The sequence below is a fragment of the Ranitomeya variabilis genome, chromosome 3, assembly GCF_051348905.1.
Source record: "Ranitomeya variabilis isolate aRanVar5 chromosome 3, aRanVar5.hap1, whole genome shotgun sequence".
In the NCBI taxonomy this organism is placed as follows: Eukaryota; Metazoa; Chordata; class Amphibia; order Anura; family Dendrobatidae; genus Ranitomeya; species Ranitomeya variabilis.
Window position 1 is genome coordinate 213,140,096 of NC_135234.1, and position 27,084 is coordinate 213,167,179.

The following is a 27,084-nucleotide window of genomic DNA, read 5'->3' on the forward strand; positions in this document are numbered from 1 at the left end:
CCTCCAGACCCGATTGGAGAAAACCAAGTACTTTGGGTAGGGAATAAGGGAGTGGGATCTGGCCACGAGATTCGCACCAGGTAAAGAAAGCTTTCCAGGTACGGTAATAAATCTTTGCAGAGGCTGGTTTCCGTGCTCTGATCATGGTGCCAATGACGTCTGTCGAGAGCCCTGCCTGGGTTAGGACCCAGGTCTCAAGGGCCACGCCGTCAAATTGAGAGCCCCCGAGTTCTGGTGGTAGAACGGGCCTTGTGATAGAAGATTGTGGCGGTCGGGGAGACGCCAGGGGGCGTCTGCTGTGAGTTGTACGATGTCGGCGTACCATGTGCGTCTGGGCCAGTCCGGTGCAATTAGGATGGTTGGAACTCCCTCTTGTTTGATCTTCCTCACCACTCTGGATATCAGGGGGAGAGGTGGAAAAAAATAGAATTATTCTTACCGTTAATTCGGTTTCTAGGAGCCTTCCACGACAGCCACCAGGAGGTTGTCTCCACACCCTAATGGGGGACAGGAAGCACAAGAGGTTAAAAACCCCTCCCGCCTCCCATTAACCAGTGACTTACAACTGAACCCATAGCACCGGTTACCCTTTAGGTTCTCAGAAAAAATTATCCAAGAACATCGGGAGGGAATTAATGCTGTCGTGGAAGGCTCCTAGAAACTGAATTAACGGTAAGAATAATTCTATTTTCTCTAGTAGCCTTCCATGACAGCCACCAGGAGGAATGCCAACCAATTCTGTATTTAGGGAGGGACCACAGCCTTAAGAACCTTTCGGCCAAAGGCAAGATCCCGGTTGGACCAGAAGTCCAATCTATAATGCTTAGTAAAAGTGTGCAAGGAAGACCATGTTGCTGCCCTGCAAATCTGCTCTGTTGAAGCACCAGCCCTTTCAGCCCAAGAGACAGAAGTAGATCTGGTGGAATGGGCTTTTAGGCCCGCAGGAACAGCTATATTCAGAGTTAGGTATGCTTCAGCAATGGCCTTTATCCAGTTGGCAATGGTACTCTTCGCTACCTTCTTCCCCTTGTTTCTGCCAGAAAGATGAACGAAGAGATTTTTGTCCATTCTGAACGATTTAGTATGTTCTAAATAGTACACCACTACACGACGTACATCCAAAGTATGAAATCTGTGTTCTTCCGGATTTGAAGGATTGTGACAGAACGATGGGAGGACTATATCCTGTGATCGATGAAATTCTGACACTACCTTTGGAAGAAAACATGGATCTGGTCGGAACACGATTGAGTCATCTCTTATGGTAAGATAAGGCTCTAACTGAAAGGGCCTGTATTTCCCCCACTCGTCTTGCAGTAGAAATTGCAACCAAGAAAGCAGTTTTGCAGGACAGAAGTTGCGAGGAACAGCATGATAATGGCTCAAACGGAGGAGCCGTAAGGCCCTTTAGAACTGTTTAAGTCCCATGATGGTACAAAAATTTGTTTTCTTGGACAATGCCTTGATGCTGCGACCATAAACCTCTTTATCCAACGATGACCTGCAAGGTCTTGATCGAAGACAGAGCTCAAGGCTGACACCTGAACTTTCAAGGTACTTGGCTTCAGCCCCAACTCTAAACCTTTTTGTAAAAAATCTAATATTTGTGAGATATTAGGATGGAAAGGGTCAGGATTATGAGGATGACACCACGAGGAGAATCTATTCCAAATTTTGCCATATATGGCATTGGTGATAGGTTTTCTAGACTTCTGTAGGGTAGAGATTACTGACTCTGAAAGACCTTTAGCTCTTAGTACCTGGGCTTCAATAGCCAGGCTGCCAGATTGAACTTTTGTGGTTCCGGATGATAAAAGGGGCCTTGGCAGAGAAGATCTTCTGATGCTTGAAGAAAAACTGGACCATCCACCTTCAGTTCTTTTATGAGGTGGTACCAGCTTCTTTTCGGCCATGCCGGAGCTACTAGGATAGTCTGGACTTGATCGTCCCTGATCTTCCGGAGGGTCTTCGCAAGTAACGGTATTGGAGGGAACACGTATGCTAGATGAAACCTCCATGCATGAGCGAAGGCGTCTACTCCGAGACCTGTCTCTGGGGTTTAGGGAGAAGTAGTTCTCGACCTGTGCATTCTGGCTTGACGCTAGAAGGTCTATATCGGGAAGTCCCCATCTGTCCGTCAACATTCTGAAACTGTCAGCCTTCAGGCTCCATTCTCCTGGATGCAAGTCGTGACGACTTAGGAGATCCGCATGAACGTTCACTGACCCCCTGAGGTGTATTGCTGATAGTGAGATGTTTCTCTGCCCAGCAAAATATTCTGTTTGATATTGCTCTCAACTGGTTGAACTTCGGACTTCCCTGGTGTTTTAGATGCGCAACAGTCGTCATATTGTCTGAGTAAATTCTGACATGTTGACCTATAATGAGACTGCTGGCCGCCAGAAGAGCCCTCTCCATTGCCATCAACTCTCTGGAGTTTGAGGAACTGGAGCTTTCTCTCTGATTCCAGTGACCCTGGAATGGGATCTGCGAGACAACTGCTCCCCAACCTTTTTGACTGGCATCCGTTGTCACCGTGATCAGTGGATCTTGTACCCAGTCTACTCCTTTTAGCAGGTTTGATTGGATCGCCCACCAGGTTAACGAGACCTTTACCTTCTCAGGAGTGTACACTCTCCTGTTAAGGGAATTTGGATTCCAGTTCCCTAAGATGTGTGCCTGCAGTACTCTTGAGTGGCTCTGAGCCCACTGGACTGATTGTATACAGGCCGTCATCGACCCCAGGAGAGACATTGCGGCCCGTAGAGTCGGAGAACGTTGTCTTTTGAAGTCTGAGACCTTGGAAATTAGATTTATTTGGTGTTCCTCTGGTAGGAAAGATTTCTGATTTTCTGAATCCAAGAGGACCCCGAGGAATTTCCTCACCTTTGATGGTGATAGCTGAGACTTTTTTAGATTTGGTATCCAGCCCAAAAGCTGTAAGATGTTCAGAGTTTTGGAAATTCTCTGAATGAGAATTTCGGGGGAAGGACCAATTATTAGAAGGTAGTCCAAGTACGGGCACTATAGCGATGTCTTGGCTCCTGATATGGGCTACCGTTTCCGCCATGACTCTGGAAAACACCCTTGGGGCTGAGGAGATCCCGAAGGGGAGAACATTGTATTGGAAATGTAAGATTTTTTGATTGTATTGGACCGCAAATCTTAGGTATTTCCTGTGCACGAGGATGCATTGGAATATGGAAATAGGCATCCTTGAGGTCTATTGTTGCCATATATGAATGAGGAGTGATTAGAGGGATGGCTGTTTTTACTGACTCCATCTTGAACTTGCGGTAAGTTATATATTTGTTGAGAGCTTTCAGATTTATTATAATCAGAGATTGCCCGGAAGGCTTTTTTATCATGAAGATACGGGAATAGTGCCCTTTCCCTTGCTCGTTCACTGGGACCATGGAGATAGCTCTCGAATCTAGCAAGTCCTGAATTCCAGCGATCATCAACTTTTGAGTCTCCGGGGAGGTGACTCTTAAGATCCTGCGGAGAGGTGCATCGAACTCTATCAGAAGCCCCTGTTGTATAACACTGACCACCCCAGGGGCTGTTGGAGATATTCTGCCAACTGTGAACGAAGTTCGAAAGCCTCCCCCCCACCGGATCGGAGTCATTGTTTTTCTTGATGAGTTTGCTGGGGAATAAGGATGTTTTTAGGCTTCCCCTTAGCATAACTCCACCTCCCGGGTTTTTCCTTTCCCTCTACCCTGGGAGGGCTGGGACTGGGAAGCTCGGAAAAAACGCTTCCTGGGAGGCCTCTGTTCAGGAAGAGTTTTCTTTCTGTCTGTGGCCTTCTCCAAGATGTCATCTAACGAGGGCCCAAACACAGTCACCCTTAAAGGGAATGGAACATCGTTTTATTTTGGAAGTGACGTCTCCGCTCCACATTTTTAACCAGAGAGCTCTTCTGGCTGAATTTGTCTGGACCAAGGTTCTGGCTGCCACCCGGATAGATTCCAGTGAGGCATCTGCGAGGAATCCAGTTGCTCTATGCAGAATAGGCAAGGAGTCCAGAACTTCCTCTCGGAGTACCCTGAGAGATGTGGTTTTCTAGCTCTTCTATCCAGCGGAAGAGAGAGCGGGCCACGCAGGTGGATGCAATATTGAATCTTAGGGCTGAGGTAGACGTTTCCCAGGATTTTTTGAGAAGGCTCTCAATCTTCCTATCTAAGGGGTCTTTCAACTGGGAGGAATCCTCGAACGGCAGAGCCTTTTTTTAGCCACTCTAGCCACCTGAACATCAATTTTTGGGATGTTCCATTTTATTGAGTCCTCATCAAGAGGAAACCGATGTTTAAAGTCTGGAGGAGTTGTTAGACGCTTCTCAGGCAATTCCCATTCATTATTAATCATATCTATTATGCTTTTATGGACGAGAAACCCAGGTTGTTTTTCAGTATGTATACCGAATAATTTGTCTTGTATAGACTGAGGAACTGATTCCTCTTTTAGCCCCATCGTGTTCCTCACTGCAGACACCAATTCCTCAATGTATTCAGAGGAAAAAAGATATTTCCTAATTTCCGCAGATTATGGGGTAACACATCCTCCCATTTGACTGAAGAAGACGTATAAGATCCCTCAGACTGACTCAATACTCCTGGATTTTTCTCTTTTTGGGGAGAGATGGACCAGGTGAGGATGGTGGTGGCGGTGGAGGCGGGGCTAGCGTGGCCAGAGAGGTTTGAACCTCCTGCCTAACCAGGGAGCAGATTTCCTCAATCAATGAAGGGTGTTCCGCCCGGACAATTTTATCTGTACAAGGTTGGCACAACTTTTTCTCCCAATCTAGTGGCATTTTCACATTACAGGTAGCACATTTGCGTTTGGTAATGTTTTTAGGGCCAGACTTGACCCCCTGCAAAGAGAGAAAGCGGTGTAAGAAGGTGTATATAAAACTACCTTTAAATGGGACCCATCTCTGCCACACTTACTAGGGCTTGAGGAGCGCTGGGCTGCAGCTGCAGGGCAAGACGAATCCATGCTTACAGCAGGCTTACCTGTGAAGTCTTCGCAGCTTATATAGAAAATAAGCCTGCACCAGCGCGAGGCAATTCGCCGCCCCTCCCCCTCCGCCGTCCCAGGCAGGCGTGCGAGGATGCAGCGTGCCTCACGTCGTTCGGTGATCCATAGCGCTGGACTGTGTCGCTCCTGTACAGGAGCGCCGACCCGGAAGTGGAGTATCCCCTGACTTCCGGGTCGCCGAAGAGCGTGCGCAGGAGGGGGAGACGCCGGAGAGCTCAGGGAGGCCTCCGGGATGGGCTCACCGGCCAGCTTTGTCCCCGCAAGAGGACGCAGGAGGACCGGGAACGCGGTCCCAGAATCCAGAGGAGACGGGAGGCACAGCGCAGGAGGAAGCCCCGAGGGACCCGACCATTAGTGCCCGGCAGAAGAAAAAGAAACAAGGTACACTGCTAGAGCCGCCGCTGCAGCGCACCAGTAACCTCTCCATGCCCCATGGGGGACAGGAAAGACACTGGTTAATGGGAGGGGTTTTTAACCTCTTGTGCTTCCTGTCCCCCATTAGGGTGTGGAGACAACCTCCTGGTGGCTGTCGTGGAAGGCTACTAGAGAAATATACAGAAGCTGGAACTGGGTCCAGTCCTGAACCAGAGCTTCTGCTCCGAGCGACCGCGGATCGTGTGTTCTGGCCATGAAGTTGGAGACCTTGGCATTGAAGTGGGATGCCATTAGGTCCACATCCGGGGTCCCCCAGCGGAGACAGATCTGTTGAAAAATTTCGGGATGGAGAGACCACTCTCCCGAGTCTATTCCTTGTCGGCTGAGGAAGTCTGCTTCCCAGTTGTCCACATCCGGAATGTGGACCGCCGAAAGAACCGACCCCGTGTCCTCCGCCCAGCGGAGGATGTGTGACACTTCTCGCATCGCCTGGGTACTGCGGGTCCCCCCCTTGGTGATTCACATATGCCACAGCCGTGGCATTGTCCGACTGTATTCTGATGTGAGAGGCTGCCAGTAAGTGACGGAAGGCCCTCAATGCCAGAAGTATGGCACGAATTTCCAGGATGTTGATGGGCATGGTCGCTTCCACTGGGGACCACTTGCCCTGTGGTGTAGGTGCACCGCATCCCAGCCCGTCAGGCTCGCGTCGGTGGTCAGAACCTTCCATTGACCTGTGAGAAAGGATTTCCCCTTGCTAGTGAGGTTGGCTTGAGCCACCAGTGCAGGGACCTCCTGGTTGACGACGTTAGCTGGAACCCTGTCGAGAGAAAAGGGATTCCTGTCCCAGGACTTGAGAATGGCTAGTTGGAGAGGTCTGAGGTGAAACTGGGCAAATGGGACAGCTTCTATTGCTGCTGCCATCTTGCCGAGGACTCTCATGGCAAACCGGAGAGATCGAGGGGGTTTGCAGAGGAGGGTGCCTTGTCCTTGGGAAGGAGCACTAGACCCCTGGAGGTGCTGAACAACATTCCCAGGAAGGCCAGGGACTGACTCGGGGTTGGTGATGACTTTTGTAGGTTGATTAACCAGCCCATGCGACAGAGTATCGGTTGTGATTGAGACGCTGAGCTCGCAGTCCTTGAAGGTGGGAGCCTTGATGAGTAGATCGTCCAGGTATGGAACGACTACTATGCCTCTGGAGTGCAGGACGTCCATGGTGGCTGCCATGACCTTGGTGAACACTCTGGGAGCTGTGGAGAGTCCGAAAGGGAGAGCCACAAATTGGTAGTGGTCCTGGCCTATTGCGAACCTGAGAAACCTCTGATGGGCAGGTGCAATGGGTATATGCATGCAGGTATGCGCCTTGTAGGTCTATGGAGGCGAGATATTCTCCCTTCTCCATGGACGCAATGATGGACCGAAGGGACTCCATGCAGAAATGACGGACCCGTACATATTTGTTGAGCTGTTTTAGGTCTAGTATGGGCCGTACGCTGCCTCCTTTCTTGGGAACTACGAACAGATTGGAGTAGAACCCTCGGAAGCAGTCGGTCGTGGGTACCGGTACTATGACTCCTGCTTGAAAAAGCGAGGAGACCGCTTGGTGGTAGGCACGAGCCTTGGCTGGCGGTTTTGGGGGGACAGAGAGGAAGAATTGGTCCGGTGGGTTGGAGATGAAGTCTATTTTGTATCCGGAAGACACTAGTTCCATGACCCACCTGTCTTCTGTAATAGGCAAGACTTGATGAAAGAGCAAAAGTCGGCCGCCTACTGGTGTGGTGTCTTCCGGAGTCCGTGAGTCATGATGAGGAGAAAGTCTGAGATTTTCCTCCTCTGGGCTTAGGCTGGCCTGCTTTTGACTGCCAGGTCTTGTTCGACCTTTGCGTCGATCGCGAGTTGTCCCTGCGTGGGGAACGGTTACGATTTTGTGCTGGACGAGAGACGGACCAGCCGGAGGAATTCCGAAAGGATCGGAATCGAGTTTGGTTACGCTTCTTGTAAGTGCGTTTAGGTTTCAGTTGGGGAAGAGAAGTACTCTTACCCACGGTGGCGTTGGATATCATAGTGTCCAACTGTTCACCGAAAAGTCTCCCACTGAGGTAGGGGAAGTGCGTGAGGGACTTCTTTGAGGCTGCGTCCGCTTTCCATTCCCGCAGCCAGAGGATACGCCGAATCGTGATGGCGTTTGATGCTATCCCCGCTACTCCCCTTGCTGAATCCAGAGTTGCATGGAGCATGTAGTCTGCTACAACTGCTATTTGAACCGCTTGGTCCGACAGCTCAGGAGCGGATGCTTGGAGAGCTTGTAAATTCTTTGCCCAGGCCAGATTGGCCTTGGCAGCCCAAACTGAGGCGAACGCGGGAGCCAGGGATGCCCCTGCTGCCTCGAAAATTGAACGAGCCATGCGTTCTACCTGCCGGTCTGCTGCATCCCTGAGGGTTGAGCTATCTGGCAGTGAAAGGAGGGTCTGTACTGCTAGCCTAGAGACTGGGGGGTCCACTTAAGGTGGATCTGTCCATTCCTTGGTGTCCTTCTGTGGGAAGGGGTACCTAGCCTCCTGTATTGCTAGGAGGGATTGGGATCAGGGACCCCTCCGTTTCTCTGTCTGAGTCAGAGTCGCAGATGCCTTCCGAATCCTGTGTATCACTGAGGCGTCCCCTGCTGAGTGGGCTGGGAAGGAGGCCTTCTCTGGTCGGGGATTGCAGAGATCTGCATTGTCTGTCCCTGGAATGGGACGGTCTAGATGACCTGGAGCTACGGTGTCTCTCCCTAGAGGGGGGATGACTGTGAGCTATGGGATGACGCAGATGGACTTCATCTATGGGTCCGCTTGCGTCCTGACCTAGACAAGGATGTGCCAGGGTCATCTTGTTCCTGAGTCAAGCTCTCCCTTTGCTGGGTAACGGTCATAGCCGGGGCATGACTCTGCAGAGCCTGAAGCAATGTGGAGGTTAGGTTATCTATAGACTGCGTCATAGATTGCGATATCTGAGTAGCCCATTCCGGCGTGGCATTAGACACCGAGGCATTGGCAGGGGCTTCTTGGGGCTCTGACACATTAGTTTGTATACAGTTCTGACAATGCGGGTACGTGCTACTACTGGGGAGAGCGGTCCCGCAGGCTGTGCAGAAGGCATAATAGCAGTTCAGCCTGGTTCTCTTGGACCTTGAGCCCGGCATAGTGCACAGAGTGCAGAAGTGCTGCCAGCAGAGGACCTTACAGGGGTAGAGAAACCTATTGGGGAGCCTTATAGGTAATATGTGCCCCCTGGAGACTGGCTGCCTGGTCCTGCAGACCAGGAGTTGCGGGGTTAATCTGCAGCCGAAAATGGCTGCTGAGACAGAGAGGAAAGGAGGAGAAGGGGGCGGAGAGCTGGAAAAAGGCAGCAAGGCTGTGTAAAAACACACCCTTTCTGTCTCGATCCACCCCCTGTATGACACTGTAGAGTGTCATATTTGTCATCCGGGGGCGGGCCGGGGGGCGGAGGGGAGGTGGCAGCTTCAGCTAGGCCGAAGCCGGGGTCTAAATTAGATGCCTGAGGCCCAGAAGGGCTCCAGGCCGGCGTGAAAGTCCGGGAGGGGGTTGGATCTGAACCGGACCCCTCCGGATTTAAAGGCAAGATGGCAGTGGGGCTATAAGCGGAAGGGGGAGCCCGGTAGGGGTCTCCCTGAGGCAGTATAGAGCTGTTGCTGCCGCAGAGACAGGGGCGCAGGGAGCTCTGTGTCTGTATGTGCCATGCCTGCCTGCACTCCCCCAACAAGAGCCCGCAGCTGGGCTGGGGTCCCTGGATGCAGGCGCAGTGTGCTGGCCCATTGCTGGGAGCTGTAGAATGCTGCCTGTACAGGCCCTACCTGAGGTATCTCAACCTAATACCCCCAGAGGGGGATAGGGAGGGTGCTGTTGTCACCTTCAGGGGCCTTTATCCTCGCCTCGACCTCAACCCAGAAACCAAAAGGAATTGGGGAAGGAGGGGGGTCTCGACTTCGAACCAGCACCCCAGGGACTGGGGAAGGAGCAACATGGGGAATAGCCATCTCTACTTCAACTGGGCACCCCATAATAGGGGGCCGAGGAAGGAGCCATGCCGGGAGTCTCACAGGAGACCCTCTTTTCTTCATCTGTAATCCCGTCAGAAAAACGGAGTAAAAACCTTTTAGGTGTGCCTCCTATGCGACACTAAGCAAAAACTGGAGAAGCCTGACGCCGTCCAGGGGTGTATACTGCAGAGGAGGAGCCACAGTAAATCTTTTTCAGATTATGCATAGTGTCACCTCCTAGTGGACAGCCGCATAACACCCATGGTCCTGTGTCCCCCAATGAGGCAACAGAGTAAATTATATGCTCAGTTTCTTATGCAAATTAGACCTTTGACTAGTCGATCGGGCGCTAGTTTCCCCAGTCCAGTTGTCCCTCTGCATGTTATCAAGCCCCTGTCCAGCCCCCACACTTCATTTATCACCACCACCCATTACTTTCAATGGGTGAAAACCGCTTCGGGGGGGGGGAAGCAACATGCTCTATTCTGTAAAACCTGAGGCTTTGCACAAAATACTGAAAAAAAAAAAAAGAAAAAAAAAAAGCTGTGTGCATGAGATTTCTGAAATCTCAGACATAGATGGTACTGCAAAACGCAGCTAAGTTAGCATAAAAACATTGGGAACAAAAATGCACCGAAACATGTGTGAACATATCCTGAGGGTATGTGCACACGTAAGAATTTCTTGCAGAAAACTCCTGAAGAAAACCGGACATCTTTTGCAAGAAATCTGCATGCGTTTTTTTTTCCCGGAGCTTTCCAAATACATTATATAGTGGGAACAATGCGAAAAAACCCCACAAAATTAATGAACATGATGTGTTTTTTTCGCGGAAAAAAATAAAAAGCATCATGTGCACAAAAATTGCAGAATGCATTCTAAATGATAGGATGCATTTGTATGCGTTTATGGGTTTTTATAGCGGAAAAAAAACGCAACGTGTGCACACAGCTTTACAGTGATTAATTAGTCCAGTGCATCTTTAGTGCAGTGATTAATATGAAACATTTTCATTTTCCTTGCATCAGAAATTAAAGAAAGAAATTACCTGCAGAGTCGGCCTCATCTTTTTTGGTTTTCTTGACCTTCACCTCTTTTTCATCAGATTCTTCACTGTTTAGAATGAGAATCATTTTTAAAAAATTATCTTAACTTGCACAAGGGAAAAAAAAACAAAAAAAACACAATGGAGTTGTGCTTTAACCAGTTAATACAGTTTATTGGGACTAGGATATGTACAATTAGAAGAATCTCATTAACCCCTTCCCGACATGTGACGGTATAGTACGTCACATGTCGGGACCCCCGCTTTGATGTGCGCTCCGGCGGTGAGCGCACATCAAAGTTGCGACATGTCAGCTGTTTATTACAGCTGACATGTGTGCGCAATAGCGGCGGGTGAAATCGCGATCACCCGCCGCTATTAACTAGTTAAATGCCGCTGTCAAACGCAGACAGCGGCATTTAACTACCGCATCCGGCCGTGCGGCCGGATATGAGCGCATCGCCGACCCCCGTCACATGATCGGGGGTCGGCAATGCTCCTCCATTGTAACCATAGAGGTCCTTGAGACCTCTATGGTTACTGATTGCCGGTGGCTGTGAGCGCCCCCCTGTGGTCGGCGCTCACAGCACACCTGCAAATCTGCTGTGTAGCAGCGATCTTATGATCACTGCTGCATAGCAGAGCCGATCGGGCTGTGCCTGCTTCTAGCCTCCCATGGAGGCTATAGAAGCATGGCAAAAGTAAAAAAAAAAAAGTTTTTAAAAATGTGAAAAAAATAAAAAAAAAATATAAAAGTTTAAATCACCCCCCTTTCGCCCCAATCAAAATAAATCAATAAAAAAAAAACCCAACCTACACATATTTGGTATCGCCGCGTTCAGAATCGCCCGATCTATCAATAAAAAAAAGCATTAACCTGATCGCTAAATGGCGTAATGAGAAAAAAAATTCGAAACGCCAGATTTACGTTTTTTTGGTCGCCACGACATTGCATTAAAATGCAATAACGGGCGATCAAAAGAACGTATCTACACCAAAATGCTATCATTAAAAACGCCAGCTCGGCACGCAAAAAATAAGCCTTCACCTGACCCCAGATCACGAAAAATGGAGACGCTACGAGTATCGGAAAATGGCGCAATTTTGTTTGTTTTTTGCAAAGTTTGGAATTTGTTTTCACCACTTAGGTGAAAAATAACCTAGTCATGTTAGGTGTCTATGAACTCGTAGTGACCTGGAGAATCATAATGGCAGGTCAGTTTTAGCATTTAGTGAACCTAGCAAAATAGGCAAGCAAAAAACAAGTGTGGGATTGCACTTTTTTTGCAATTTCACTGCACTTGGAATTTTTTTCCCGTTTTCTAGTACACGACATGCTAAAACCAATGACGTCGTTCAAAAGTACAACTCGTCCCGCAAAAAATAAGCCCTCACATGGCCAAATTGACGGAAAAATAAAAAAGTTATGGCTCTGGGAAGGAGGGTAGCGAAAAACGAAAACAGCTCCGGCGGTGAAGGGGTTAAAGGGCAGCAAAAACATTTATATAGTTTGCAATATAAAAATCCAAGCACTAATGCACATATAAACACCACCTACTTTAGATTTGTTACTTAGGGACATTCTTACTAATAAATGTGCACCTTTACCTATCATCCTGTGAGTTTTTGGCAGGCTTCTTCTCCTTCACCTCTCTAGGAGAGGACCGAGATTTCTTTGCAGGAGGAGCCGATTCTCTTCCATATTCCTCATCTATTAAATAACACAAAATTTGTTTTCCCAAAGTTTGGAAAAGCATTAAAGCATATACAAACAAAACTAGGAAAAAAAATAAAAGTCACTGCAAAGTTCTCTCCCTCATGACTGTTGGATGGGTGTTGCATTTGAAGTGTCAGCAGTGTTATCAGAGAAACTGTAGAATTACTGGGTTATCACAGAAATAAAATTGAAAATGTTCAGGACAACTCTGTGATGGCAATTCTCCACCACAGAAAATGTAATAATACATTTCTAAAGTATAACCACATTAAGACATACACCCATACACCCCCCCCCCCCCCATATTCTGATGGCAATGGATCAGTTTATCAGATCAATAATTGACCATTTTGAGGATTAAAAAAAAGTAACCACAAAAGCCTCGTGAACAGTTGCAAGACGGAGTCACACCACCTCCTGCCGCCAAATGAGAATAGCATTGTAAAAAACCATGACTGGTCAATCCCACTCCAGTATAATGCAGGGGAAATATTGTTCAAAATTATCTCAGATCTTGCAGCAGCCAGTTTGAAGATTAATTAAATGGAACACAGACCTCATAGAGAAGATATTAAAATATTGTGCATATTTTCTACAAAAATTTGTCACATTTTCAGTAATCTAGCAATGTGCACTTACAATTGATCATTTTGCTTTTCTACGCAGTTAACTCTTCTCTTTGCTTTATTTAGAAACACAAAGTCTCTTTTCCATGCATAAATCATTCCTCTAACTCCTGCCTAGATTTTCCAGTCCTCGGTTATAGGATGTTTCGCCCCCAGCAGATCACCCCCGGGTACATCCTGTTTGTGACGCCAAGTTGAGTCGCCCGCCAGGGTAGTGGGGTACTCGGTACCGGGTTGTCACGGTGGCTGCGACCCGGTCAGTGGCCCTGGGGACTCATAAGAGGGAGAATTCTTTTAAGGGTTTGGTGAATAAAGTTTGTGTTCGTGATGCCACCTGTGGTATTTGGTCAGTAGGGACCAACGCTGCTTAAAGGGGTCCTCTGGGGTGATGGTATGGCAGCTGGATGGTATAACTTCCCACAGGTGAAGTAAATGTACCCAGGGGCTTAACATCCAAATCCCCCAGTCTTCCCCCTGCCAGGTTCTTTTGCAGTAACTTACGACTCACATAAGTAAAATGGACTGCCGGTATGTTTCTACATAGAGCTTAGAACTACTTTTAACACCCTTCACAACCTATGACTTAAGGTACCTTCACACTGAACAACTTAACGATAACGATCCGTGACTTTGCAGCGTCCTGGATAGCGATATCGTTGTGTTTGACACGCAGCAGCGATCAGGATCCTGCTGTGACATCGTTTGTCGGAGCTAGAAGACCTTATTTCATCGCTGGATCACCCGCTGAATCAGCGTGTGTGACGCGGATTCAGCGATGTCTTCACTGGTAACCAGGGTAAACATCGGGTTACGAAGCGCAGGGCCGCGCTTAGTAACCCGATGTTTACCCTGGTTACCAGTGTAAATGTAAAAAAACCCCAAACACTACATACTTACATTCAGGTGTCTGTCGGGTCCCCCGGCGTCCGCTTCCCTGCACTGTGTCAGCGCCGGCCGGCCGTAAAACAGAGCACAGCGGTGACGTCACCGCTGTGCTTTAGGGCCGGCGCTGACACAGTGCAGGGAAGCGGATAGCATAGCATAAAAGCTATGGCTCTGGGAAGCAGCAACAAAACCACAAAGGTCGTTAAGAGGTTGAGTACACAGTGCTGCTATATAATTGTAATACATAAAGACTAAAAATTTTGATGGGAGTGCTTATTTAACCCCTTCATGACCCAGCCTATTTTGACCTTAATGACCTGGCCATTTTTTGCAATTCTGACCAGTGTCCCTTTATGAGGTAATAACTCAGGAATGCTTCAACGGATCCTAGCGATTCTGAGATTGTTTTTTCGTGACATATTGGGCTTCATGTTAGTGGTAAATTTAGGCCGATCATTTCTGCGTTTATTTGCGGAAAAAAAACTGAAATTTGGCGAAAATTTTGAAAATTTCTTAATTTTCACATTTTGAGTTTTTAATCTGTTAAATCAGAGCGTTATGTGACACACAATAGTTAATAAATAACATTTCCCACATTGCTACTTTACATCAGCACAATTTTGGAAACAATTTTTTTTGCTAGGAAGTTAAAGGGGTAAAATTTGACCAGTGATTTCTCATTTTTACAACAAAATTTACAAAACCATTTTTTTTTTTAGGGACCACCTCACATTTGATGTCAGTTTGAGGGTTCTATATGGCTGAAAATACCCAAAAGTGACACCATTCTAAAAACTACACCCCTCAAGGTGCTCAAAACCACACTCAAGATGTTTGTTAACCCTTCAGGTGTTTCACAGCAGCAGAAGCAACACAGAAGGAAAAAATAAACATTTAACCTTTTAGTCACAAAAATGATCTTTTAGCAACATTTTTTTTATTTTCCCAAGGGTAAAAAGGAGAAACTGGACCACGAAAGTTGTTGTCCAATTTGTCCTGAGTACGTTGATACCTCATATGTGGGGGGTAAACCACTGTTTGGGTGCACGGCAGGGCTCGGAAGGGAAGGCACGCCATTTGGCTTTTTGAATGGAAAATGGTAGTTACTCACCAATAACGGTGTTTTTCTGAGCCCATGACGGCACCACGGAGAGAGGGGATCCACCCACCAAGGACAGGAAACCTACAGATAAAAAGGCGGTACCTCTCTCCAGGTAATGGATGAGACATCTTTTAACATCCAATGTGTGTAATGATTTTTCCCCCTCGTTTTTAGGGTTTGGACAAAAGGAGGGAAGGGAGATCTCTTGGGATCTATGGAATCGGGAAGCTACTTTTGGTAAATATGCCGGATCTGTTTTTAATACCACCCTGTCATTCAATATTTGCGTGAAGGGTAGTCCGGCTGACAAGGCTTGTATGTCACTAATTCCTCGGGCTGAAGTAAGGGCTACCAAAAGGGAGGTTTTGAAGGATAGAATCCTTAAGGGAAGTTCTTCTAAGGGCTCAAAGGGGGGTCTAGTTAGGGCTGTGAGGACCAGATTTAAGTCCCACTGTGCGGCCCTTCGTAAGGGTAGAGGTCTAGATTTTTCTGCCGCCTTAACGAATCTGGATACCCAATGATTCCTTGCTAGGTTGTAGTTAAACAGTGCCCTTAGTGCTGCAATATGAACCTTCAGTGTACTTGTGGCTAGGCCTTTTTCTAGCCCATTTTGTAAAAATTCCAAAACTGCTTTAAGCGGGATTCCCTCAGAGACTCTAGAAGCTGAGGAAGAGAGGAATTTCTTCCAAATTTTACCATATTGTTTGGTGGTTGTTAATTTTCTACTTTTCAGGAGGGTTGATACTAAACCTTGAGAAAAGCCTTTCTCCATTAGTAACCCCCTTTCAAATTCCAAGCCGTCATGTGTAAACTCGCTACCTGCGGGTGTGTTACTGGTCCCTGGAATAGGAGATTGGGCAGATCTGGGAGTATCCAAGGGTCTGTTATAGACATTCTTCTGACCCAAGAAAACCAAATTCTTTTCGGCCAGAAAGGGGCAATTAATATTACCTGGGCACTGTCCTCCCTTATCTTCCTTATTAGGAAGGCGTCCAACGCCACCGGGTTCCCTGCTGGGTTTATGGAACTAAAGGTGGTCACCTTCAGATTTAGATTGTTCGCAAAGAGATCTATTACAGGAGTTCCCCACTTCTCCGTGATCTGATTGAATATGGACTGGTTCAACTCCCATTCCCCTTGTTTTAGGCAGAACCGACTTAGGTAGTCTGCCTTGAAATTGTCCACCCCTTTTATGTGAAGGGCCGTCAAGGATGTGAAATTGTTCTCGGCCATCTGTAAGATTGAATGTGTCACTTCCATCAGTGATTGAGAGTGGGTACCTCCCTGATGGTTTATGTAGGCCACTACCACCCTGTTGTCCGAAAATAATCTTACATGATGAGAGCGAAAGGGGGTTAGGAATTCTGTAAGTGTGAATTTCACTGCTAGTAGTTCCTTCATATTTGAGGATACTGCTTTTAAGTCGTCTGACCATGTCCCCTGAGCCACTAGATCGTGTAGGTGAGCCCCCCAACCCATGGGACTTGCGTCTGTGGTTACCACTTTTGACACTGGGATTACCCATGGAACACCGCGGCCCAGATTGCACTCCTTTGTCCACCAATCTAGTGAGAGGATTGTGTTTGACGAGAAGGTGAACTGACTTTCTAAATTTCCTTTCAGAGAAATTTCCTCTGCTAATATCTGCCATTGGAGTTCCCTCGTATGTGACTGGGCCCATTGGATCGCAGAAATGCAGGCTGTCATAGACCCCAGAAGAGACATTGCTTCTCGAAGCGATATAGAGGGGAGTTCCCTTGCCCGGGACACTACTCCCACCATCTTTTGGATTTTCTCTTGGGGTAGGCGACACTCTTGGGAGATGGAATCTAACATGATGCCCAGATATTCCTGAATCTGACTCGGTATTAACCTGGACTTTTCTAGTTTTAGGAGCCAACCTAAGGTTTTTTTAAAGAGTCCATTACCATCTCTAGTTGGTTTTTGCAATGCTGGGGAGAGTTGCTTATCACCAGGAAATCGTCTAGGTATGGGACGATTAGGGTGTTTTGTTTTTTATCAGATCTGCCATGACTTCTGCTATCAATTTGGTGAATACCCGTGGGGCTATCGCGAGACCGAAAGGGAGAGCTGCAAACTGAAAATGCTTTACAATCCCTTCGATTTCGATCGCCACCCTGAGGAATTTTTGGAAGTCTCTGTGAATGGGGACGTGGTAGTATGCGTCCTTTAAATCGAGTACTACCATGAAACAACGCGGAAACAACATTTTGACTGCTGTTTTTATTCTTTCCATTTTGAAAGGTTCCACAATCAGGTGCTTGTTTAAATTTTTTAAATTGATAATTGTCCTGAAAGACCCGTCTGGCTTCTTCCTGAGAAAAACCGGAGAATAGAACCCTCTCCCTTTTTCTCGGAGAGGGACTTCCAGAAGAACCCCTTTGCCTAGCAACGTTGTGACTTCCTGTTCCAGAGCTATTCGCTCCTGAAGAGAAGCTCTCTTGAGATGTTACCAGGAAGGACGGTTGAGGAAAGGTGAGGAATTTGAACTTTAGTCCCGATCTTATCAAGTCTAGAATCCAGGCGCTGCTGGTTATCTTTTCCCAGGCTGAGAAAAAGAGGGACAATCTTCCTCCCACCTGGGGCGAAAGTTCATTGTGAGGGTTTTTTGGTATAGGTGGGGCTCTTGTTGAATATAAACCCCTTATTTTTGTTCTTTTTGTCTTCCCACCTGTCCTGTGTTCTAGGGGGTTTTCTACGGTTGAATCTCTTACTCCGAAAGGGACATTTGTAAGATGGATATGCCAGGATGGGAAAGGACCTTTTTGTCCCCTGCCTTTTCCAGAATATCATCCAGAGTGGTGCCAAATAGAAATTCTCCTTCACAGGGAATATTACAAAGTTTAGACTTTGTTTAGAGGTCTCCAGGCCAACATTTGAGCCAGAGTGCTCGTCTAGCTGCATTGGAGAAGACTGCTGATCTGGCCGTCAGCCTGATAGAATCTGCCGATGCATCGGCCAGAAAGGCGGCAGCGCCTTTCATTACTGGCAAGGTACTTAAAATGCTGTCTCTGGATGATTTTGCTTTGAGTTGAGATTCTAGCTGATCTAACCACACCATTAGGGAGCGGGAAGTACAAGCCGCGGCCACTGCTGGTTTTAGACCCCCCTCCAGCTGCTTCCCAGGAACTTTTTAGAAAAGCATCCGCTTTTTTGTCCATGGGGTCCTTTAGGACTCCCATATCCTCAAAAGGTAGGGCAAACTTTTTTGACGCCTTAGCAATGGCTATGTCTAATTTGGGAGCTTTTTCCCAGAAGGAGCATGTTGGGTCCTCAAAAGGATATTTCCTCTTGGAGTAAGCAAGGCCTTTCTTACAGGTTTTTTTCCACTCTTTATTAATTAGAGCCTGTATTTTATCATTGAGTGGAAATACTCTTTTTTCATAATATCTTGGACTGTTTTTTTAGGGTGAGAATCAGTTAGTTCCATGGTGCTTCTGACAGCTTTAACCAGGGAGTCCGTTTCTTCTAATGGGAAGCAACTACGCCCCCCCCCCCCCCCCGAGAAGAGGACGATGATGAAGATGAGGAATTTGAAGAACTCGAACTAATCTCCCCGCTATCTGTGTCACTGGGGTCAGATATAGGGGATTTGTGTCTGATCTTTTTACGTTTTTTATCCTCGTGGAGAGATTTAAAGGTGTCTTCCACCTGAGTTTTAATTAATGATTTGAGCTCTGTAGCGAACCCTGGAAGCCCCTCGCAGAGTGTTTCCTCTATACAGGATTTACACAACCTCTTTTCCCACATGGCAGGTAAATCTTCTTTACAAAGTGCAGATCCTGTGTTTGGACTTCCCTGAGCTTTTCTTTCCTTAGAATAAGCAAGAGAAAAGGTAGGCTCTATTAGCCGGAGCATTCATGGAGATCGCTCACCACCTGGTGTACCCTCAGTACCGGCTGTGGATGGTCCATATCGACTATGGGATGCTCCTTTGATCCGGATGCAGCACTAGAATTCTTGCTGTGCTGGGATCCTGACCGTGCTCCAACTCCACGCCGCTGGTCATGAGAGGTTCCTTTCCCCTGCTGCCGGCGTTTTTGCTGCTGCTGCGGTACCTGTGCTGGTGAGCCCTGCAATTCAGGGTCACTCATGGCTGCTGGGGAGCACTGGCTGGACTCCATTAGAGCAACCAGCCAGTGAGGCAACCGCCATTAAATACCTTAGTGAAGCACCGATTCTCGCACGCGCCCCCGTCGGGACCAGCATGCATATCGCACCCCGCTGTGCGCCGCCCCAGCATGCCATGCGCCGCCCCAGCAGGCAGTACGGCACCCGCGCATGCGCGTTACCTGTCAGGAAGCCCGGCTCCACGCCGCTGGTGCTCCCTGATACGGCCGTTAAGGCGCGTGGCGGGACCCCTTACACTGGTTTTGCGGGTTTATGCCACCTGGAACCCCCACGCAGTGAGGAATCCACCTAGGAGCCGCAACGCTGCTGCTGCAGCTCCCCGCTCACCCTAGAGACCTACTGATCCCAACGGTGGCGCTTCGGGTGGCCCAGCCTAGCCAGGGAACCCCCGCTGCCTGAACCGGTCTGACTGGCCCCGGAATCCAACGAAGATCTAAGGTAAGATCTGCTGCAGGTTCCCATCAAGGACAGGAAACCAAACTGATGCGGGAGAGAGGTACCACCTTTTTATCTGTAGGTTTCCTGTCCTTGGTGGGCGGATCCCCTCTTTCCGTGGTGCCGTCATGGGGGACAGAGAAAATTAGCTCCAATCATTAGCGGACACCATGTCGCGTTTGGAGAGCCCATGTGTGCCTAAACATTGTAGCTCCCCCACAAGCGACCCCATTTTGGAAACTAGACCCCCAAAGGAACTTATCTAGATGTGTGGTGAGCACTTTGAACCCCCAAGTGCTTCACATAAGTTTATAACGCAGAGCCGTGAAAATAAAAAATAATTTCTTTCTTCAAAAATAATTTTTTAGCCTGCAATTTTTTATTTTCCCAAGGGTTACAGGAGAAATTGGACCCCAAAAGTTGTTGTCCAGTTTCTCCTGAGTACGCTGGTACCCCATATGTGGGGGTAAACCACTGTTTGGGCGCACGTTGGGGCTTGGAAGGGAGGGAGCACCATTTGACTTTCAACGCAAGATTGGCTGGAATCAATGGTGGCGCCATGTCGCGTTTGGAGACCTCCTGATGTGCCTAAACAGTGGAAACCCCTCAATTCTAACTCCATCACTAACCCCAATCCCAACCCTAACCACAACACACCCCTAACCCTAGTCTTAACCCTAATTCCAACCCTAACCCTAAGGCTATGTGCCCACGTTGCGTATTTGTGTGATTTTTCCGCACCGTTTTTGAAAAATCTGCAGGGAAAACGCACTGCGCTTTACCTGCGGTTTTGCCGCGGATTTCCAGTGTTTGTGTGGATTTCACCTGCGGATTCCTATTATGGAGCAGGTGTAAAACGCTGCAGAATTGGTTTTCCATAGGTTTACGTGGTACTGTAAACGTGATGGAAAACTGCTACGAATCCGCAGCGACCAATCCGCTGCGGATCCGCAGCCAAATCCGCACCGTGTACACATAGCCCTAAGTGCAACCCCAGCCCCTAAGTGCAACCCCAGCCCCTAAGTGCAACCCCAGCCCCTAAGTGCAACCCCAGCCCCTAAGTGCAACCCCAGCCCCTAAGTGCAACCCCAGCCCCTAAGTGCAACCCCAGCCCCTAAGTGCAACCCCAGCCCCTAAGTGCAACCCCAGCCCCTAAGTGCAACCCCAGCCCCTAAGTGCAACCCCAGCCCCTAAGTGCAACCCCAGCCCCTAAGTGCAACCCCAGCCCCTAAGTGCAACCCCAGCCCCTAAGTGCAACCCCAGCCCCTAAGTGCAACCCCAGCCCCTAATGGAAAAACAAAAATAAACATTTTCTGTATTTTATTAATTATTGTCCCTACCTATGGGGGTGATAAAGGGGGGGTTTATTTACTTTTTTTTTTTTATTTTGATCACTGTGATAGAACCTATCACAGCGATCAAAATGTACAGGGAACTAATCTGCCGGCGCACGCGCGCGCTTCGGACAGGACGGAGGGGTAGGGAACAATGACGGCGGCTGCAGATCACCGCCGTCAGTCGTTGGGGGGGCCAGGTCGGGGTCTATTGCAGCATCGGCCATGGCTGGATTGTAATATTTCACCAATTTTCATAGGTGAAATATTACAGATTTGGCTGTTTCACTTTCAACAGCCAATCAGAGCGATCGTAGCCACGGGGGGCGCGCTGTAGTACCACTCCCCCTGTCCCTGCAGGTCGGGTGAAAACGGTAATTAGTCTTACCGATAATTGTATTTCCAGGAATCCATCCTGACAGCACCATGGAGGACGTCCTTATCCATAGTGGGACAGGAAACCACGAGAGTTTTAAAGGACCCTCCCCTTTCCACCCTTCAGTGATCTTCCAAAGTAACACATCTGGATGGATGCAAACAGAAAATTTTGAACATAACAAGTTTAATACAAATGTTACTTCACATAAGTATATCACATATTTACATTAGGGAGGGAACTATCCGTGCTGTCAGGATGGATTCCTGGAAATACAATTATCGGTAAGACTAATTACCGTTTTCCAGGTCACCACCTGACAGCACCATGGAGAAGTACCAAAGGAAACTTCCTGGTCTTAGGGTGGGACTACCGCTTGAAGCACCTTCCTGCCAAAAGCTAATTGAGAAGAGACTACTTCTAATTTGTAGTGTTTTGAAAAGGTGCTAATATTAGACCAAGATGCCGTTCTGCAAATCTGATCCACCGAGGCCCCCCCTTTCTCTGCCCAAGATGCGGACATAGCCCTAGACGAGTGAGCTTTAAGGCCCTCTGGGGGATTCTTTCCCTGTGCTTGATAGGCTACGCTAATAGCGGATCAAATCCATCTGGCTATGGTGGACTTTGATGCTTTCTTCCCTTTATTAGGACCCCCGTAAAGGATGAAGAGATTACTATCTTGCCTCCAGGCCCTAGTCATGTCCAAGTATTTAAGTACCGTTTCCCTGACGTCTAGGTTATGGAAGAAAGACTCTTTCTGGTTTTTAGGAAACTGGCAAAAAGATGGAAGTACAACTTTTGTTTATATTTGAAACTGAAGCAACTTTGGGAAGAAACCCTGGGTCAAGCCTTAAAACCAGCCTATCATCGAATATTTGTAGATAAGGGTTCTGGATGGACAGGGCCTGAAGTTCCCCCAATCTTTTGGCCGATGTAATGGCTACCAAAAAAACTGTTTTAAAGGGAAAGATTAGCAATGTTTATATCTTCCTTTATATCAAAGGGCTCCTTACACAATTCATTAAGGACTAGGTTAAGGTCCCAAGGTGGGACAATCTTCCTGATTAGGGATCTCAACCTCAATTGCTTTAGAGAACCGAGCGATCCAAGGATGGGCAGCAAGGGAAGTATCATAAAACACGCTGAGGGCTGATATCTGGACCCTTAAAGTACTTGGTTTAAGCCCTCTCTTGAATCCCTGCTGTAAGAAATCAAGAATCTTAGGTATGTTAGGGCAATCAACATCGATTGTTGTGTCTCCACAAAAGCTGCAGAATTTTTTCCAGATTTTAAGATATATCGTTGAAGTCACTGGTTTCCTACTTGCTTGTAGGATAGAAATTACCCCTTCAGATAAGCCTCTTGCTCTTAGGATCTGCCGCTCAGGATCCACGCGGCTAACTGCAGATTCTCTGGGTTCTGATGAAGGGCCGGACCCTGAGAAAGTAAGTCCCTCAATTCTGGAAGATGGTAAGGATTGTCCACTGCCAGCTTCCTTAGGAGAGGGAACCAGCTTCTTCCGGGCCAGAAGGGAACCACCAAAATCACTCGAGCTCTGTCCTCGCATATTTTTCTGAGGACCCTCGGCACTAAAGCCAGAGGGGGAAAGGCATATAGCAGACCCCTGCTCCATGACAGAGAGGGCATCTACCCCTGCCGGGTTCTCCTGAGGGTTCAGAGAGTAAAATGCTGTTACTTTTGCATTCCTTCTGGTTGCAAATAGGTCCACCATCGGAGTTCCACAGCGTCGACACAGGGTATCGAAAATCTTGCTGTTCAGTTCCCACTCTGTGGGTGATAATTTTTCTCTGCTCAGAAAGTCCGCAATCTGATTTCTTGAGCCTTCTAAGTGAACTGCCGAAATCGAAAGTACCGATCTTTCTGCCCATGCGAAAATCTGATGTCCCAGATGTTGTAAGCTTCGGATGCCTTGGACCTCCCTGATAACGAAGGAAAGCCACCGTCGTTATGTTGTCCGATAGGATCTTTAGGTGTTTGTTCTTTAACAAGTTCCGGGCTGAACACAAAACCTTCCAAACCGCATGCAGCCCTCTGTGGTTTGAGGAATTGCTGCTGTCTTCCAAATTCCATTGTCCCTGGTAGTATCTTCCGAGTACCTGGCCACCCCAACCTTGCTGACTTGCGTCCGTCGTTACCGTGACTGCTGGAGTCTGGATCCAAGGGACACCCACCTGGAGGTTTTCTGACACAGTCCACCATCGTAGGGATTGTCTGACCCGATGAGATAGGAAAAACTCCTTGTCCAACGAAGACTGTCTTCTGTCCCATGATGTTAGAACCGCTCTTTGTAACTGACAGGAATGGAATTGACGCCAGCTGACACATGGGATACAGGCTGTCATGATGCCTAGGATCTTCATTGCATCTCTTATTGTCACCCGACTTCTTGCAAACTGACGAACCTTCTTTATCAGGTCGGACCGCCTTCCGTCCGGAAGAAACGATTTTCTGATTTTCGAATCCAGTATTACACCTAAAAACTGTCTTCTTGATCTTGGAGTTAGGTGTGATTTTTCCCAGTTCAACACCCATCCTAATTTCTGCAGTGTGGAGATCACCAACTGAGAATCGACCTTGAGTTGCCCCACAGAGTCTGCCACTAACAGGAAATCGTCCAGATAGGGTATTATAGTGATATCTCGTTTCCTGAGATAAGACACGATCTCTATGATGAGTTTTGTGAAAACTCTTGGAGCCGACACCAATCCGAATGGAAGGCAACGAAACTGATAATGGATGATTGACCCTTCCTTTTCTATTGCAAATCTCAGGTATCTTTGATGATGTGGAAATATTGGCACGTGATAATATGCACTTTTTAAGTCCAAAGTGCACATTACCATGTCCTTTCCTAATAGGGGAATTGTGGAGCGGATGGACTCCATCTTGAACCTTTTGTACTGTAGCCATCTGTTTAGAGGCTTGAGATTTATAATGGTTCGGGATTCTCCTGAAGGTTTCTTTATAGAAGAGACCCGAGTAGTAACCTGTTCCTATTTGGTGAGGAGGGACAGGAGATATCGCCTCCATCCGGAGGAGATCCTGTATGTCCGACCACATTGGAGAGGCTAAAGAGAGACGGGCGTTGGAAACGAAATATCTTTCTGGGGGAAGGGAGTCGAATTCTATCCTGTACCCCTGAGATATAACCTGAAGGACCCACGGACTTGTGGTAATTTTCTCCCACTCCCCCAGGTAGTTCAGCAACCGTCCCCCTATCCTGGTGGCGTCATTTCCTCCGGAACTCTGACCTAGGGTTTGAGGGACCTGGATCTCTATTTCGGTTCCTATTTTCTCCCCCTTTCTGGTAGCTCCATCTCCCTTGTTTACCCTTACCCCTATAGTCCGATCTCTGACTGTAATAGGGCCTACGAAAGGGCTGGAATTTCTTTTTTTCCTTCTGGAAACCCCTTCTTTTCATCAGAAGCCTTTTCCAGAATATCATCTAATATGGGCCCAAAGACTGCCTCCTGAAAAGGGGATGGAACATAATTTGTTCTTTGAATGGACATCTCCTGACCAGCTCTTTAACCATATAGCCCTTCGGGCTGCATTTGATAATGATTGGCCTCTAGCTGTGAACCTGACAGATTCTGCAGTAGCATCTGCAAGAAACCCCGTTCCTAGTTTTAGTAAAGGGATAGCATTTACAATAGACTCCCTAGAGCAGCGGTTCTCAACCTGGGGGTCGCGACCCCGAGGGGGGTCGAACGACCAAAACACAGGGGTTGCCACCTCTCTCACCTCCCCATCCACCTTCCCCCGTATGCCTGGACTGCTAGCTTTACTCCCGGCATAGCTTTGGGATCCCCGCAGGAAAATGAATCGATCGCGCATCGGATCTAGGGAGATACCAACTTCCGACGTCCCCCCTTCTTGTTTGGTGCAGCCAGGACAGATCCGGAATCTGTGGCACGTATCTGGCAACGGAATCCAGGGATGCAGGAAGAACGCGGCTGCCGGCATCGGTAATCGGCTTGAAGGGCTGCGGAAGAGCACGCCATAAAGGAGCCGTTCGGTACCCAGCAGTGATCCGCCGCCATCACTGTGTTCAGGGGCGTAACTACCGCGGTCGCCATTGCGACCGGGCCCCGCAGGTCAGGGGCCCCGGGCCGGCAGGTCTGAGCAGGGCCGGGCTGGCCATTGGGCACTTCTGGCAAATGCCAGAAGAGCCGATGCCAGTAGTGGGCCGCTGCACTGTTCCTCCCCCGGACCCCCCCCAGTGCCGCCGCCGCCGCATTTAACTATACCGGCGTCTATGACACCGGTATAGTTCAATGCAATGATGAAAGAGAGAGCGTCACCTGACGCCCCCTCTCCCATCATTCCCCGCTCTGCCTCTGACACTGCGGGTGCGCGATGACGTCATATCATCGCGCACCTGCTGTGTCCTGGGCAGACTGCAGCCACCGAGACAGGAGCCAAGAGCAGCGCGGGCAAAAGGAAAGGTGAGGAGTTTTTTTTTTTCTTTTTAAACGGACTGTGGGGCCATTATCGGGGGGGGGGGGGGGGGGGGAGAGAGATGTGATGTGGGCTGTGCTCTATATACCCCTGTGCTGGCTGTGCTGTATATACCACTGTGAGGGCTGTGCTGGATATACCCCTGTGCGGGCTGTGCTCTATATACCACTGTGCGGGCTGTGCTGTATATACCACTGTGCGGGCTGTGCTGTATATACCTCTGTGCTGGCTGTGCTCTATATACCACTGTGCGGGCTGTGCTGGATATACCACTGCGCGGGCTGTGCTGGATATACCACTGTGCGGGCTGTGCTGGATATACCACTGTGCGGGCTGTGCTGGATATACCACTGTGCGGGCTGTGCTGGATATACCACTGCGCGGGCTGTGCTGGATATACCACTGTGCGGGCTGTGCTCTATATACCTCTGTGCTGGCTGTGCTGAATATACCACTGTGAGGGCTGTGCTGTATATACCCCTGTGCGGGCTCTGCTGGACATACCCCTGTGCGGGCTGTGCTGGATATACCACTGTGAGGGCTGTGCTCTATATACCACTGTGAGGGCTGTGCTCTATATACCACTGTGAGGGCTGTATATACCACTGTGAGGGCTGTGCTGTATATACCCCTGTGCGGGCTCTGCTGGACATACCCCTGTGCTGGATATACCAATGTGAATCATAACTAATAAAATTACAGTTTTAAAGTAGCCACCAAAATTATTTTTTGGGTTGGGGGTCACCGCAACATGAGGAACTGTATTGCGGGGTCACGGCATTAGAAAGGTTGAGAACCACTGCCCTAGAGGCTTTGGCTGACAACTGATCCATTAAATAGTCAACCCATAGATGCAGTGCTCTCACCACAGATGTTGCCGCTATATTTGTGCGGATCACTGCGGCCGAGCTCTCCCAAGCTCTCTTTAGGAGACCATCTGCCTTCCTGTCCATAGGCTCCTTCAAGTTCGAGGAGTCTTCAAATGGTATGGCAGTTCTCTTAGACACCTTCGCTAGTGGGATGTCGATTTTCGGTATATCTTCCCAATCTTTGACCTCTTCATGGTCAAAAGGAAGACGTAGCCTAAAGTCTCTCGGAATGGATATCCTCTTCTCTGCCTCTTCCCACTCTTCTAAAATCATTGAGCGAATATGGGCATTAACCGGGAAGACCTTTGATGTTTGTGAACGCAGCCCTCCGAACATCTCATCCTGGATAGACTGAGTGGTTGAAGGCTCTTCAACCTGCATAGTCTGTCTCACCGCACCCAGAAGCTCATCGATATCATTAGAAGAGAACAAGTACTTTTTCCCCTTATGAGGAGGGTCCCTGCACACTTCCTCTTCCTCCATATCAGACTCGAAGGAACTGTCTTCAGATGACAGATCCGACTCCCTCTGCCTTTTCCTGGACCTGGGAGGATCCTGGAAATCAGACTGGATCGACTGGGGAGCAGATAAGTTAGATATCGAA

At 48.4% G+C, this 27,084-nt stretch overlaps 1 protein-coding gene across 7 annotated transcripts in view; it reads right to left on the reverse strand.

Moving 5' to 3' along the window:
- The window catches only part of NUCKS1 (nuclear casein kinase and cyclin dependent kinase substrate 1), a 101,342-nt gene that overhangs the window by 62,007 nt on the left and 12,251 nt on the right, over positions 1-27,084 (reverse strand). For all 7 annotated transcript variants that reach the window (XM_077295134.1, XM_077295132.1, XM_077295139.1 and 4 more), the window contains exons 3-4: positions 12,111-12,213; positions 10,506-10,570 (exon numbers count right to left, since the gene is read on the reverse strand). In XM_077295134.1, the coding sequence (XP_077151249.1) occupies positions 10,506-10,570; positions 12,111-12,213 (168 nt within the window). The remainder of the gene's footprint in view (positions 1-10,505; positions 10,571-12,110; positions 12,214-27,084) is intronic.